The 14502-nt window shown below is 38.5% G+C and overlaps 1 protein-coding gene across 4 annotated transcripts in view; it reads left to right on the top strand.

Moving 5' to 3' along the window:
- Window positions 1-14502, top strand: part of NEDD4 (NEDD4 E3 ubiquitin protein ligase) — a 97054-nt gene that overhangs the window by 44509 nt on the left and 38043 nt on the right. For 3 of the 4 annotated variants that reach the window (XM_075575755.1, XM_075575753.1, XM_075575754.1), the window contains 4 exons: window positions 5920-5970; window positions 10299-10360; window positions 13393-13495; window positions 14051-14217. In XM_075575755.1, the coding sequence (XP_075431870.1) occupies window positions 5920-5970; window positions 10299-10360; window positions 13393-13495; window positions 14051-14217 (383 nt within the window). The remainder of the gene's footprint in view (window positions 1-5919; window positions 5971-10298; window positions 10361-13392; window positions 13496-14050; window positions 14218-14502) is intronic. The other variant, XM_075575756.1, reaches the window with a different exon arrangement.

The following is a 14502-nucleotide window of genomic DNA, read 5'->3' as shown; positions in this document are numbered from 1 at the left end:
CTCCTCTTATCTGTATCGAATATGTTATTGTATGTGGGTGCGCTACATTGCCGATGTCTAAGTGATGTGGGCAGGGAGTGCTGACATCCTGGAGGATTTTTTTGTATATCTAATTCCAGTACAATACTTTCAAGTTTACATTAACTTCAAGTATAGAGTGTGAATTATTTGGATACACAGTTTGTGATGGCAGGTAAACTGTTCAGAATATCCGATATCAGAAATGGAGATGGAAGTATATACTAAAGAAACAGATGACAATAATTGATTGCATTACAAAACACCCTATGCATGTTAAAAATAATCTCCTGTATAGGCAACTTTTATGAATACAGCAGATAGTCGGTGATACCTTACACAGTATAGAAAGATCTAAAGAGATAATGGATACATTTCGCATTGGAGATTATGACAATAATCTATTGGAGGGACATAGAGATAAAGACATTACAGAGGATGTGTCTTTAGGAATAAAAGAACTGAGAGAAATGGAGGAAAGAAAATGAATCCCCCTTTTGTATCAACCTACAACTCAGGGGTGTGGAAACTATTGGAGCTGTGCCCCCTCTGCTTGCTCCCCCGGTACTCGCACCCCCCTTACCTCGTTTTCCAGTGTCAAATGACGCCGCTGGGTCGTGACGTCACGTCTTGACCACGCAGCGTCACTTGTTGCCATGGTGATGCGTCACACCACACATCTGAATCCCGGTAAGTGAGTTACAGAGGCCTCGTGATCCCCGGCATTTAATTTAAATGCTTTGGGGAAGAGCGTGGGGCCTCTGCAACCGCCCACGCGCCCCCAGGAAAATCAGTTTGCGCACCCCTGCTATAACCCATTGAGCACAAATACAAAGAATTATAAAAACACACTGGCAGATGACCATGTGGATTGATGTGTATTGTGGAGACCACACAAGTGATCATAAAACAACTATAAGAAAGCCATTGCTTTATCCGGAGTTATCATATTTTTCGGTGGCTAGACCATTTAAAGCTGCCGGTCACAATATTTAAAGATTACGATTTTCAAGTGACACACTGTGCCCCCACCTAGGAGAAGGGGTGACAGTCACAATACTCAGAAATAAACCAGATGGATTGTAGACCCCCAAGTGGCTTCAACAAGGATTATGAATTGTTACACTTCCTATAAATAGTGTGGGATGGTGTACAGATAAGAAATGGAAATATCTTCTAAATATCCCAGATAAAAACCGTGTGTACCACCAGGGAAGGGCAATATGAGATCTCCCATAATACTGCAACATCGGTATTCTGACCGGGTGGTTCGCCAGGAAATAAGTTCTCTCCTTCTGGATAAGTCTGGCTTTCAATTAACTTTGATTGTTTGAAATTTTTGGGATAACAGCAATATGTGGGTTTCCCCATAATAGTTAAAAATGTGGAACTGGCTTTTCTTCTCCCCAATATATATCTTTAATATCACTCTGACTGAATTATGACATTTTGAGGAATTAGGATAATGTTTGTTCTTTACCCTTTATGAATATGGCCACATATGAAACAATGTCTTATGATGAAGGATGTATATGTCTTTGGTTCCTTATCCTTCCCTGTCCCAGAACTTGACTAATTGGGAATGAAGAAGAGGGGTTGGTGAGGTATTGAAGGTATTTACTTTTATTTGTGCTGCTATTCTGGTCCGTATTTAGCGTCCCCCCCCCCCCCTCCTCACCATGAAGATAGGTTATTTGAGCCTAATGAACTGCACACCGGAAGTATCGGCGGAATGCAAGGAAGATATGCATTAACTGCACAAAACGGAAATTCGCATCACTACAATTTGATGTTGTGATGTTCAGCATGTGGCTGGTTAAAGACAGGAGTATTTAAGGTACTCGGGAGGGTGCCAATAACAGAGCTGGAAGAAGGAGCGGCCAGGTCCGAAACCTCCCGTTGCTCAGGGACCACCAGATCTGCAGACCACTCGCTCTCCCCTAGTATATTTAGACACCTGGTGTCTTTGAAAAGCATAGGAAGTCTCACCAATAGATTGCTGTGACCGGACTGCAATTGGGTGAGAATCCCATGGACATGTTCACTTTTTTCCCTGTCTTTTGGATCTTTATAAAATTGTTTACCAGGAAGTAATACATTGTTACCTCTCGTTTTCAAGTAAAATACATGATTACAATAAGTAATACACAATAAGTGTGTTATACATTATGTATAACTGACATTGGAGTTTATCTAAGAAAGATGTTTTCTATTTCTGGATTATTATTTTTGTTTACCAGCTGGAAGACTACTATAAGGATTATTTATTTGTTATGGACTTTGTTTTGCAGACCCAGGGTTTTGCTTGTAAAAAGTCTTTGCACTATTTGATTGTCTTTCATATTTGACACTTCAACACTGATTTATAATCATTTGTTTTCACCTTACACTATATTGTTTTGTTTCATTGTTTTTTTTTTTTTTATATAGGAGGTTTTTTTTTGTTTGCTTTTGGCATTTAGCCCAAATCAATAAATATATATTTTTATTATTAAATTGTAGATTTGATGAGTGCTTTATTCCATTGTTTCACATGTATGTGTATGTCTGTCCTATCTATCTGTCTCTTTCAAATACAGGTCTGTTCTCTGCATTGATTTTCTAGCATTGATAAATGACCCATGGACTGCAGGAAATCATTAGGTGTAGTACATTTTGGGCGTTTGCATAGATCAACTCTACTGTTCTATTCTACTGCACACATTATTTTAAACCTAGGAAGAGAGGCAGAATATCTTAAGTAGTGTATGCTTTAAAAGAACAATTGTTCCTGCATATTAAAAATGTGGCTTGGCTTTATTCAGTTTTTCTTATCCTGTATTTGATCATGGCAACAAGATTGTCATGTTTTCTGCTTGGATATCCATTAGATTATATTGCCATTTATTCTTGGCTAATCTGTTATCCGTAAATTGAGCAACTGCTTTGGTAATTATAATACATAGTTCTAATATTTACCCATCAACAAAATTGTGTGGGGGAAAAAATGCTTGGTACGCCAGTCTATGTAGCAAGCCAATGTAAAATGAGTACTTGTGGCATTTGAGTATAAATAATTAGCACACTATTAATTTAATCAAATGTATCCCGCCTGTCAATGACATATATGCATCCAATATATTATGTCACTAGAATGCACGGATTAATCACGTGTTCCAACTTCCAACGTGTCAATACTTCACTAAATGGGCATTATGACTGGTAGTCGTAATGTACATTTTTGTATTATTCATTTTATTTTATTTTTTATTCGGTGTCTACACAATACAAAGGGACCCCCAGGTCTGACCATGTAAAATAAAATTTTCAACATGATTCAATTTTTTGGTGTCAGGGATTCTTCTATCCCTGTGCTCGGTTAATATTTTCTATGCATGTAACATTTATTTCTTTTTTTCCTCCCTAAAATGTAAAATCAGAATTGTAAGGGTTGGGAACCTATAAATGTGTGTGTAATGTTTCTACAACCTGCACAAATTGATTAATGTATCACATGGCCGTCTTTTGCTTTAAATCTTTTGCCTTGCATGTCAGCAGAGAGCATTAATCCGATTAGATTTTCAACCAGCTTTGTTTTATAGTGTTATGTCTGAATGTCTCAACACGTTAGACGATTTATTATTGTAACTTGGAAAGGACACATTAGTAATACAAACACAACTTGTGAATCTCTGCAGATACCGACCAGGGTCATATCAGATGAAAATGAGGGGACATTTTGCCTTTTATTGTCAACAGCCAATAAAACTGTTCCTTCAGTCCTACTACAAAAGTCTGCCAGAAGACTTAAACTCCATAGTGGAAAAGCCATTAGCATTTTAATACAGCACGGGACAAAAAAGGGAAAACATTGTTTGTACTGCTCTTCTATGATATACACTTAATATATAAATACACGTTCATAGTCTGTAGTTCAACAGTCCTACGTTTGCTGGCTATCAATTTTTCCCTTTCCGTATGCTGTAAAGCCGGTTTCTGAAGGGTATTTAAATGCCATGAGGGAATGCCAATTTGAACCCCCCTTCACCCCAAATCTCTTTTCCATGTGTATCCACAAATTCTTTCCATTACTGGCCATGCGAAGTACAAACCGAGCTGCTCAAATCTCATAAAAGTGTGTTGATTACTGTCTTCAGTTTGCCATCTTCATTTAGTGGCGAAGCGCCAGCCTCCGACAACTTTTCAAGCAACGAATGTTGGAAACTATTATGTCTGCGTACAGGGCCGCCAACAGAAATCTTGGGGCCGAGGACAAATGAAAGGTCCGGGACAGGTGTTCCGGTTGACACCCTTCTGTCGGCGGCCCTGTCTGCGTATAGAAAGTAGAATTATCTGTGTAATGACTAGTACAGGAGTAATTGACTGATAGGGCTAGATCCGTCACTGAATCCGAACTGGATGTTATTTTCCTTGAGGTTAACGCATATCCACAAAGCTAATTCTTTCTCATTAGCATAGACTTAACATCAAGTTGTAGCATAACCTGTTCCAATAAGTGATGTTAAGTATGTCTTGGCGTTACTCCGATCCTGACCCTTAAATAGATATTCAACTAAAGTTGCAATGGGGAGGAGAGTCTAGGGAAATAATGCTAGTTGACTTAACGGATCCATAACTGCGGCATTACTCACCCAAACCTTGTAAAAGCCCTATTTCAGTGTATGGAATACAAGTAACGCCAAGTCCCCACGTTTGCTTTAACACACTTTTGTGACTGCACTGTTGTAATGCCTTATTGGCATGTAATTATCGCAACCGCCTGTTGAAGTTAACACAACGCATATTACAGGGGGTAAACATGAATTAACATTATGGTATTGACATGTTGAAGATAGATGGCAAGGCTTGACATGATGTTCAGTTGGGTTAACATGATATTACTGGAGATATAGCTCAACCCCGTTAAAGCGCGAGTCCGCTTATAACGCGATGTGAGCGTGGCTCCCAATAATATGCAGCAGATCTCCTACCATGCCGTTTTCTATGCTCCCCTGTTGACCAGAGCTTGTAATGTGTCAGGAGACAGGAAGCTTACTGACTGCGCCCCGACCCCCCCACTCCTCCTCGGCTCCGGTGTCAAATGACGTAGCGAGGTCATGTGACATCACGTGACCCAGAGGCGTCATTTGATGCTGGTTACCATGGCGACTCGTCGCTCTGACACACGCACGCACACCCAGAGACGCGTACGCGCACCTATGTACGCGCACGCAGAGACGCAGGTGCAGACACGCACCGCACTATAACGGGGTTCAGCTGTACATGTAAACTAGCATTAACTCTCAATGTTTTACTTCCGGGTAAAATATTCTCTAAATATGAGCTTTTGTGACTGGGCGATCGGAGATACTGTTTTGCCGTTTCTGTCCTCTGTTAAAATGTACGCGTTTTGAAACCCTCTCGATTTTAGTTATCGTCAGTTTGTATATGTACTTCAGGTCATTTGAATGTCTGTGACCATTACACTTTCTCTCCTTTCCTATAAACACACCTGTAATTTAGCACCATTGGTCTATTTGCAGTCTCCATTTGCAAATTTGAGGATGCTCGTAAAGCAGCAGTCTCTCCCTCCTCAGCCCCCATTGTGCGTGTTTTTTTTTTTTTTTGGGGTGCTGGGTGCCTCGCCAAATATTACAAGCAGGAACTCGGGGGTTCATGGAAAAACCCATAGCAGATTTCCTCGAATAGAAATAGCAGTTCTGTGGGAAAGCCTTCCTTCAGATAAGAAAATAAACAATATATAGTATATAAAGATTTAACTGAAAATGTTTTTTTAATGTGCGGAGAATTTTATTTACATTAAATGTCATGTTTGTAAGATTCATGCTTGTACACGATTACCAGAAGAATGGACTTGGACTATTTCATGGAATCCTAATGACACTGATTTTTCATTTATAGACAAGAAATGATTTTCTTGGTCAAGTGGATGTTCCCCTTTGCCAGTTACCGGTATGTACTCACTCTCTCTTTAGACTCAGACATTCTGTCCTGTAGCCCTGTAAACCTAATCTGTTGATCACAAGCTTGGCTGCTTTCTCTCTCCCTTTTTTTTTTTTTTACATTTAATTTTTTAAAGATCATTGAAGCTGATACGCATCCTTGGTTAAAGTACAAAGCAAGCCTGCCAGGACATATATATATGTTTAAAGCTTTTAGTCTCAGCAGGAGAGCTGCTACTCTGATGTTGGGACCTTGGAGAAAATCAGGCTTGGTTAACATGGGACTATTCATTGTGTGACAACCCCTCTTGTTTATTAACCCCTTGTTCTGTAGGCATCTCTGGCAGAGTAGTGGTTAACCTTAGATATGCAGACTAGATGTGCTGCCAGGCAGCCATTTCTCAAGGTGTTTATGGCTTTGACTTGCATTACAATCTGTGTTTTATAGCAGGCATCCTAGTTTGGTTTACCCTTAAGCCTTTCCAATTAGTTGACGTGACTTAACATGTGTTACAATTTGAATATCTACCTTACTCCTGCAGTTTGTGAACTTTTCAGACTGAAGAAACATTTAGCATTTTGACATTTGCAAGATTGTAAACTGTAGGTTATCTATGTTAACAATTTTGAGAATATATTTGAGGCAGTCCAAATAGCACTTAACAAAAAACATTTTTTTCCATATGCAGCCTTTGGTGACCTTTTTATTGAAAGCTAATTACCAAAGCTGACGATTTACATTAAAAACAAACAAAGATGCCCAAAGCTACTTCCAATGTGACAAAAATACACAGTGCAATTCTTATATATTCTCTTGAAAAAGGGTCATTTAGTTCAACCATTTGGCCAAAGCATCTTAAGCCTGCTAGCCACTTCAAGGCATGACCGTTAGTCCTAACACTACCTGAGTTAACATTCTTATTTACCTCTCTAATTAGGGGAAGAATGATCAGCATTGGATCTGTCGTAACCCAGCAAAATGAAACTGACCTGCCAACTTGGAAAGTGGGAGGGGCGAGCTTAAACCTTGGGGGGGCTCTAACCTCCCAAAAACAGCTGAGACCAGCTGCACATTAGTTCTCCCCTGATAGGTCAGCAAAAGATCCTGATTTCCAGGTATCACTAAATGGCTGCCTTTCAGTTTCAACCAAGCCTTCAGTCAGTGTAGCTCAGGAGCTAGCTACAATGTATTCTTATATTACTACGGTAACATTATCTATTGTTACAGGTGGCAGCTCAAACTGCTGGGAATATTGGCAACAAATTATCCCAAACCGGAAAGTGTTACAAATATCTTGCACTGCTGGGAGGGTGGGCTTAAAACTGCTATAGAAATCAAAGGATGCTCAGTATATTAATACTCCATGAAAAATGGCATTAAAAGTTGAATGAAAAATAACATCGGTTATCTAATACTACAGAAAAAAATTATTAAAAAAAACCCACACATTTGGTTTATTGCATGGATTGCTCCTTTAAGGGACAACCTGTGGATAATTGTTGCGTTGCAAGCTACTCCCATTTTAAGGGGTTATTACCATCCATAGTCCCACATGCATCTTTCTATAATGCAATATGAATACTTTATAGGGGCTGCGTCCCACTTAGAACCCAAAGTGAGCTAATGGCAGTGGATAATTCGGTGGGTTAAAATGAAGTGTTGGGATACAGCGAAGTATAAATACGTTGAGTATTTGAAAGAAAGGCCCTGCAAAGTTTTCTTATTAGTTACTGGAGGAGCAAGTGAGGTTTATTATCAATCTTATTTGCTGCACATTGGTGATAAACTAGTGGCATTTATAGGCGCTCACTCCATGTCTGAATGGCAGTTAAGAAAAAGGATGGAGAAGTGAGACATTACTGTAGGTACAGATAAGGGCAACAGAGCCCAATGTCAACAATGTCAATAAACATGCAATTGGTATTTAAAACTTCTTCTATTCAGTAGGTTGAAACTAGGGGAATCTGACAACGATATCTCTGCCATTAGATGTATTCTACGTGGGGGACTGCACTTTTATGTAAAAATGTTTTACAACCCTCTTATTGCCTATATGTTTAATTATTTCACTGTCGGATGCATCAGCAAAGGTTCTCTGTAAAAAGGCAGTCCCATCTAGGACGAAAGTGACCTTATTCCAGTGACATGTTTGAGAGGCCTCATCTGGGTAATTGATGCTCCTTTTACCCAAATGTGACACCTATAGAGTGGTTTTTTTTCTTCCCAAATGAGACTTGGGAGGGGTTTGGCTGCTCCCTTCTGTGTAATTTCACCCTGTGTTCAGGAAGTGCTCCCCTTAACTGTATTGGTTCTCTTAAGTACAGGGTGGGGTAAGGGTGAAGAGGGAACTTTCTCATTCAAAGGCCCTTAAGAAAGGCAAAGGCCTTAGGCTAAGGCCCCGCTCCCTCAGTCAGCGCGCCTGCACTGCAGACAGGCGGGGCGCTGTCGGACACAGACCGCGATATGCAGTCTGTAGGGAGGGGAGTGGGAGGGAGGAGAGGGGGGCGGGATCTGATCGTGGTGCCGTCAACCCCCCCCCCCCCACACACATACACACACACATTCATATACACACACACATACATACACACTCACACACTTTAACCCACAGCTCCTTCTCTGCTCCCCGCCCAAGGCGCCTCCCATCTAGCTCCTTCCCTTCCCTCCCCTCCTCCCCATTGGCTGACTCGCGTACCACGTGACGCGTTAGCGCCGAAAATGTCTAGGATCTTGTAGCATCGGCCGGCTGACGCGTCACAGTACGTAATCAGCCCTGCCGGAAGGAGGCAGCGGGGGCAGGGACCATTCGGGCAAAGGTCTGGTGGTCCGCGGCTGCGCACCCCGCCGGACGCAGCGGGTTCGCAGCCTAACTCTGGGATTGTACCTATTGCAGTGCCTGCTCTTTCAGTTATAAGCAATAAACCTAATAAGAAAAATACATATTCAACACTTACTTGTTCATAAAGTGCTTTTTCAACATGCCTTGACATGCTTTAAATTGCAGAGAAGCCAGTCCCATTGACATGAACTATATCATCATATCACCGTGTATAATTTTCTTTGCATTTCATCTTTCACCCCGTAGCTGTAAAAATTGTCTTGCTTGAAATCGTCCCTAACATCAGACTGAAAACTGAAGGTTCTAATCATTGGCAGTCCCCACACTGATCTTTAAATTTGGTGACATGTATGCATCCCTTATTGCATTTCAAATGTAGCCTGTTGGAGACAATCCAAGCAGCTTTCAAAAAAAAAAAAAAAAAAAAAGATTTTTTTTTTTAAAATAAAATAAAAAGATTTTTTTTTTTAAATGTTTTCCCTTTTAATATGTGCATCAATACAATCCACACAATGATGAGTAATTGGGTAAGAGTTGACGATTGATCCATTCTCCTGTGATCGATTGAATATTCAACTCGGGAGTTCACTAAATTGCTGCAGAGGCGTATTGATGTTGTAAATGGTTGCTATAGAAACAAAAAAGGCTTGTTACATTATAATACATAAAAAATGTAATTCAGAGTTGTTTAAAAAAATGTTACAACTATTTTTTCATAGTACAGAACTGATTCATTAAATAAGTCATGTAGGATGTTGCTTGGTCTGCAGCTTTAATATATGCAGCTTTCGATTACCTTTATTGAAAAGTAATTACCTAAGATGCCGATTGGTTTGCCTGTGATCCGTCAGCAAAATCCCGTTTCCCAGGGTTCACTAAATAAATGGATGGCTTTCAGTTTCAAATTAATCATTCAGACAGTGTTACTCAGCAGCTACAATGTATTCTTATATTACTAAGGTAACATTATCTATTGTTACAGTTTGCAGTTCAAACTGCTAGCAATATTTGCAACACATTATCACAAAGGAAAGTGTTACAAAGATCTTGCACTGCTGTGGAGGTGTGCTAAAGCCTGCTATAGAAATCAAAAGATTCTCAATATATAAAATGCATTAAAAAATGGCATTGAGTTGAATTTTAAAATAATAAAAATTAGTAAATATCTAATACAACAGAACTGATTTATTTATTTTAACATGTAGCATACTGCTTGCATTGCTCATTTAAATGGGACTGGATTATACATTAATACAGTTATCACACTAGTGTACTCTATATTTACCCTAAAAATGTCACCCTGGTGTTTTAAGGTTAATGGTTTTCTGCACTTAAAGACCTGTATGTGATCAGTTGTAATTGTTGAATGGATGCATGTAATGTGCCAGAAGTGAACAGATGTATATTTTGCGGTGAAGTTACGACATTGAACCCCCTCACCTACTCACGAATCCCCTTTTGAATGTGTGTTTTATGTGCTATCCCTATTTTAATCCAGACAGAAAACCCACGGTTGGAGCGACCATACACATTTAAGGACTTCATCCTTCACCCACGAAGGTAAATAAAAACGGCAGAAAGTCGAGAAACTGCTGAGATTTCCATAAATGCACATTTTGCTAATCTCACTGCAGACATTTTTCTATCTGAAAAGTACAACTTGACCAGTTATTGGGGGGAGGGGGGAGGGAGTTCTTATGTTTGTTACTGCTGGAAATTTACTTCTTTGTATTCTGTATACAAATGTTCCTTTCTTTTGGTGCACTAAATGCACGCATATAGGCTAATTATCTATTGTTTAACTAGTAATAGCATCATAATTACTTTACAAAGAACAAAACTAAAACAATTTACCTATAGATTTTCATATTGACAGTCTTATCACTAAAACATTAGATGAAGGTTATATTAAAAAAAAGTAGCTGTTGACCAGAAAAAGTTAAAGGTATTTAAAAATACTTCTAATACAAGTTGGCATTTGTGACTTGTTGATCAGATATACTAAACAGGATGGAACAAGTCCAAAAAAGATCCCACTAGGATGCACTCCAGTTGACTCCTGATATATAGTGTATTTAAAAAGTAATTTTAATAGAATATAGTAAAAAAAAACAAAAAAAACCCTAGAACAAGATCTAGCAATTAAAACAAAATAATTAAACCAAGTTAACCAATGCTGTATTAACCTATATACATTTGCAGACAAAGGGATCTGAATGAAATTATATCATAGAATCAAGGAGTGACTAATCAATCGGATCTATACAAAAAATTCTTGATAGCTGGAACACTATTAAAACAAAGGAAACAAATTAGTGAATATAAAAGATAATATTGAAACAACTAATTGAAATATGCAATAGTAATAATAAAAATAAAAAAACACAATCTAATATGTATAAACTAATCCAAAAAAGAAAGAGGAAGTCGGCAATCGTCTGAATCAATTTGTGTGTGTATGTAAAGGTAGAAAGGGAGAAGATAGAATTACCTAATGGTGCTCAAGTGGAGACAGTGTCTCAATAATGATAATGTTGCATATAAATTGTTAAGCCAAGTGTTGTTTGGCAGTGTGCCAGATATCTAGTAGTTCAAATATTGTGACAGTGTCTCTCTAGTGGTGACTAGTATTGCCACACACGTACTTTACCTAGGGTGTGCTTGTGAAGTCCCATGGGGTTACGTTAGAAAAAATCCGACACGCACTTTACTCGTAAGAGCTTGTTAGGGGGTACCAGGTACAAGTCTTCAGGTATCAAGTTAACTTGTGGTAACCATGTGCTAATTCTAGTTCTACAGTAGCAACAGTTTTTGGTACTCTAGAGAGAAACTCGTTCTAAAAAGAATTTCGCTATAATACTAATGCACTTTAAAAGTTAGATACATTTAAACCTTTTGTTTCAACACAAATCTAGAGTTTTTTTCCCCCAAGTGCCCCCTACCCCCGCTCCCATGTTTATCGCTTATGCCATTTATATGTATAGCATCAGCACATTACAAGATCTTGAGTTTCCACAACATAATCATCTTAGGCACAAAACCTGTTTTTCACATCTTAAATGCTTTCTAAAGTCCTGATTGGCAGTCATACAATACATGCAAATTGAGTGTTCAGAGTAAGAGTTAAGCAAACGCTACGTTCCTGAGGGAAACAGAGGAAAGTGGATATGAAATTATGTGCCACCTGCTCAACTGAAATATTCTATTATCTCAAGCAGAGATGAATATTACATTCTGTTCCCAACATTGTTTATACGAGTCAGCCAATGCCCATACTAACCACTATTTCAATAGTAAATTTAGCCTGGCATTTTAATTCATGTTGGCCATTAATCAATTGTTGAACGTTTTCTTATGGTGAAATAAAAAATAAATGTTAGGTCAGGTGAAATAACATATTTTTATGGGGAGTTTTTCTCGAGTGTGGCTGTTTTTCCATGTATAATCTGCCTTGTGCTTTTATTCAGTAGAAAATGTATAACCCCTTCAGTTCTGAGAGCATTAAAATAATCAATTACTTGTGCACACTTATTTTCACAAGGCCTAAACTCCACATAACAGACACAGTACTTTTTTATTCCAAGCAAAGACTTCCAATGTCACATAATTATGGTTTTACCTTGAACACTGGGAAGGAATGTCTTTGCATACCACCTGACCACATTCTAGAGTTCAGACAAATGTTTACTCCATTTTCTGATCATTTAATTTGTATTCATTACTTTTAGGTATTTTTATGAGGCTATTTAGTTCTTGTATCTGGCTGTTCCAGAACTTTTCTGTTGGCTATTAAGTCACACTTCATAATAAGTAACAGATTAGTTGTATAATAGTCTACTGTAGGGGTGAGCAACTCCAGTCCTCAAGGGCCACCAACAGGTCAGGGTTTCAGATTATCCCTGCTTCAGCACAGGTTGATCAATCAGAGGCTCAGTCAATGACTGAGCCTCCTGTGCTGAAGCAGGGATATCCTGAAACCCTGACCTGTTGGTGGCCCTTGTGGATGCGAGTTGCCCACCCCAGGTCTACTACCATTGCCAGATAAGACTTGTAAAATAATGTTGCATTAGAAAGGTACATTGTACATTTGAATCTATTTCACAATATAAAAACATGATACTCTTCAGTCGCCTACTGTAAGTGTTTGTTTATCTTATGCTTTGTAAAATAGGAAACACTGTAAATGAAATGTTAATCAGTGACCTCACGATTTCCACATGTTCACAATTATTAACCCATGAATATGAGCTAAACCCTCAACCCTTTGGCTGTAAAAATAGCCTAATGTTTGCTGTTCTAATGTATTCAGCTATTAGATTGTTAAAACTCTCTGAATTGTTTTCTGTTAAAGCATTAGTGCCTATATTTACTGAGCAGTCTCCTGCGATAAGACCCCTTCCGTCACTGGAAGACTGCCCATTGACTTGATTTGTATGCAAGTGGTCTTCCAGCATTCGTTCGTGACTTATGACAGAGGACTGCTCAATAAATATGGGCTTAGATCATGTTATTTAGTTAAAATGCTTGCTATTTATGCAAGTCTGTACATGTGAATAAGGTACAACAGTAACAAGTATGTACTTTCCTGGCAGCCACAAATCTAAAGTCAAGGGAAATCTTCGGTTAAAAATGACTTATTTACCAAAAAACAATGGATCAGAAGAAGAAAACACAGAGCAGGCTGATGAGTTAGAGGTAAGTTTGGAAGATAATTTTCAATACCTTTTTATCCTTCTCCAATCAACCTTAAAATAATGTAAATTTATCCTTTTTACTTTTTTGTACCAGTTTTGTTATAAAAGTTTAATTTACTCGCTGGTTATACATAATTTGTCTGTAAAATAATGCAGCATTCTAGGGAAGAGCAACACAAGCCAGTTACTAACCTAATATTTAAACGGGCATACTAAAATACCCAGAGACTTGCAGGGTCGTCTGTATGTGCTTCTGTATTTGTAGACAACGATTTCGCTCATCCTTCATTATTACCCTGCTTTGGACCATTTCTAAATCTAATCTAAAGATTAAGGGCACCAGTAATGAATCACATGGTCATGTAGAAAATGTTAAGATCACAGCGCAAATGGCATACTTATCCCAAATAATTCCAACCACACAACAGCCAATAAATGCAAGTATGTTGACCAGTCCATAGGTTAAATGATTTTAAGGTTTTGTTGTTTAGGTTTACCCCCAGTAAAAACATAATGGTCATGGCTTGAATCGCAAGAAATGCTTTTTTTTTTTCAGCCTGGCTGGATTATGTTGGACCAAGCAGATGCCTCTTGCCGACCACAGCAGCAACAGGAATTTTCTCCACTACCTCCAGGCTGGGAAGAGAGACAAGATAACCTTGGCAGGACTTACTATGTCAGCCATCAATTTAGAAGAACGCAGTGGAATAGACCTACAGTTCAGTATGTGTATTAAACTTTAAAGCATTTAAAGTACAGATTGTGTGTAATATAAGTCAGAACGTTTACATGGGCACTTAATAAAACATTTTCAATATTTGCAATGAATGTTGAATTCAAGTTGAGAGCATTTTTGCATAATTTGTGGCTCTTTACTGCATATTAATAGTGACAAAATAATTTCGTATACCTATCATAATTGTCTATGAAAGGGATCTATACGACTCCATCTTTTTCAAATTCAGCTACAGTTAAAAGGCCTTTCATAAAGATGCTACAGCTATTCTC

This window comes from Ascaphus truei, chromosome 18 (assembly GCF_040206685.1).
Source record: "Ascaphus truei isolate aAscTru1 chromosome 18, aAscTru1.hap1, whole genome shotgun sequence".
NCBI lineage: Eukaryota > Metazoa > Chordata > Amphibia > Anura > Ascaphidae > Ascaphus > Ascaphus truei.
Note: the sequence above shows the minus strand (reverse complement) of the source record. Positions and strands in the feature narration are given on the sequence as shown.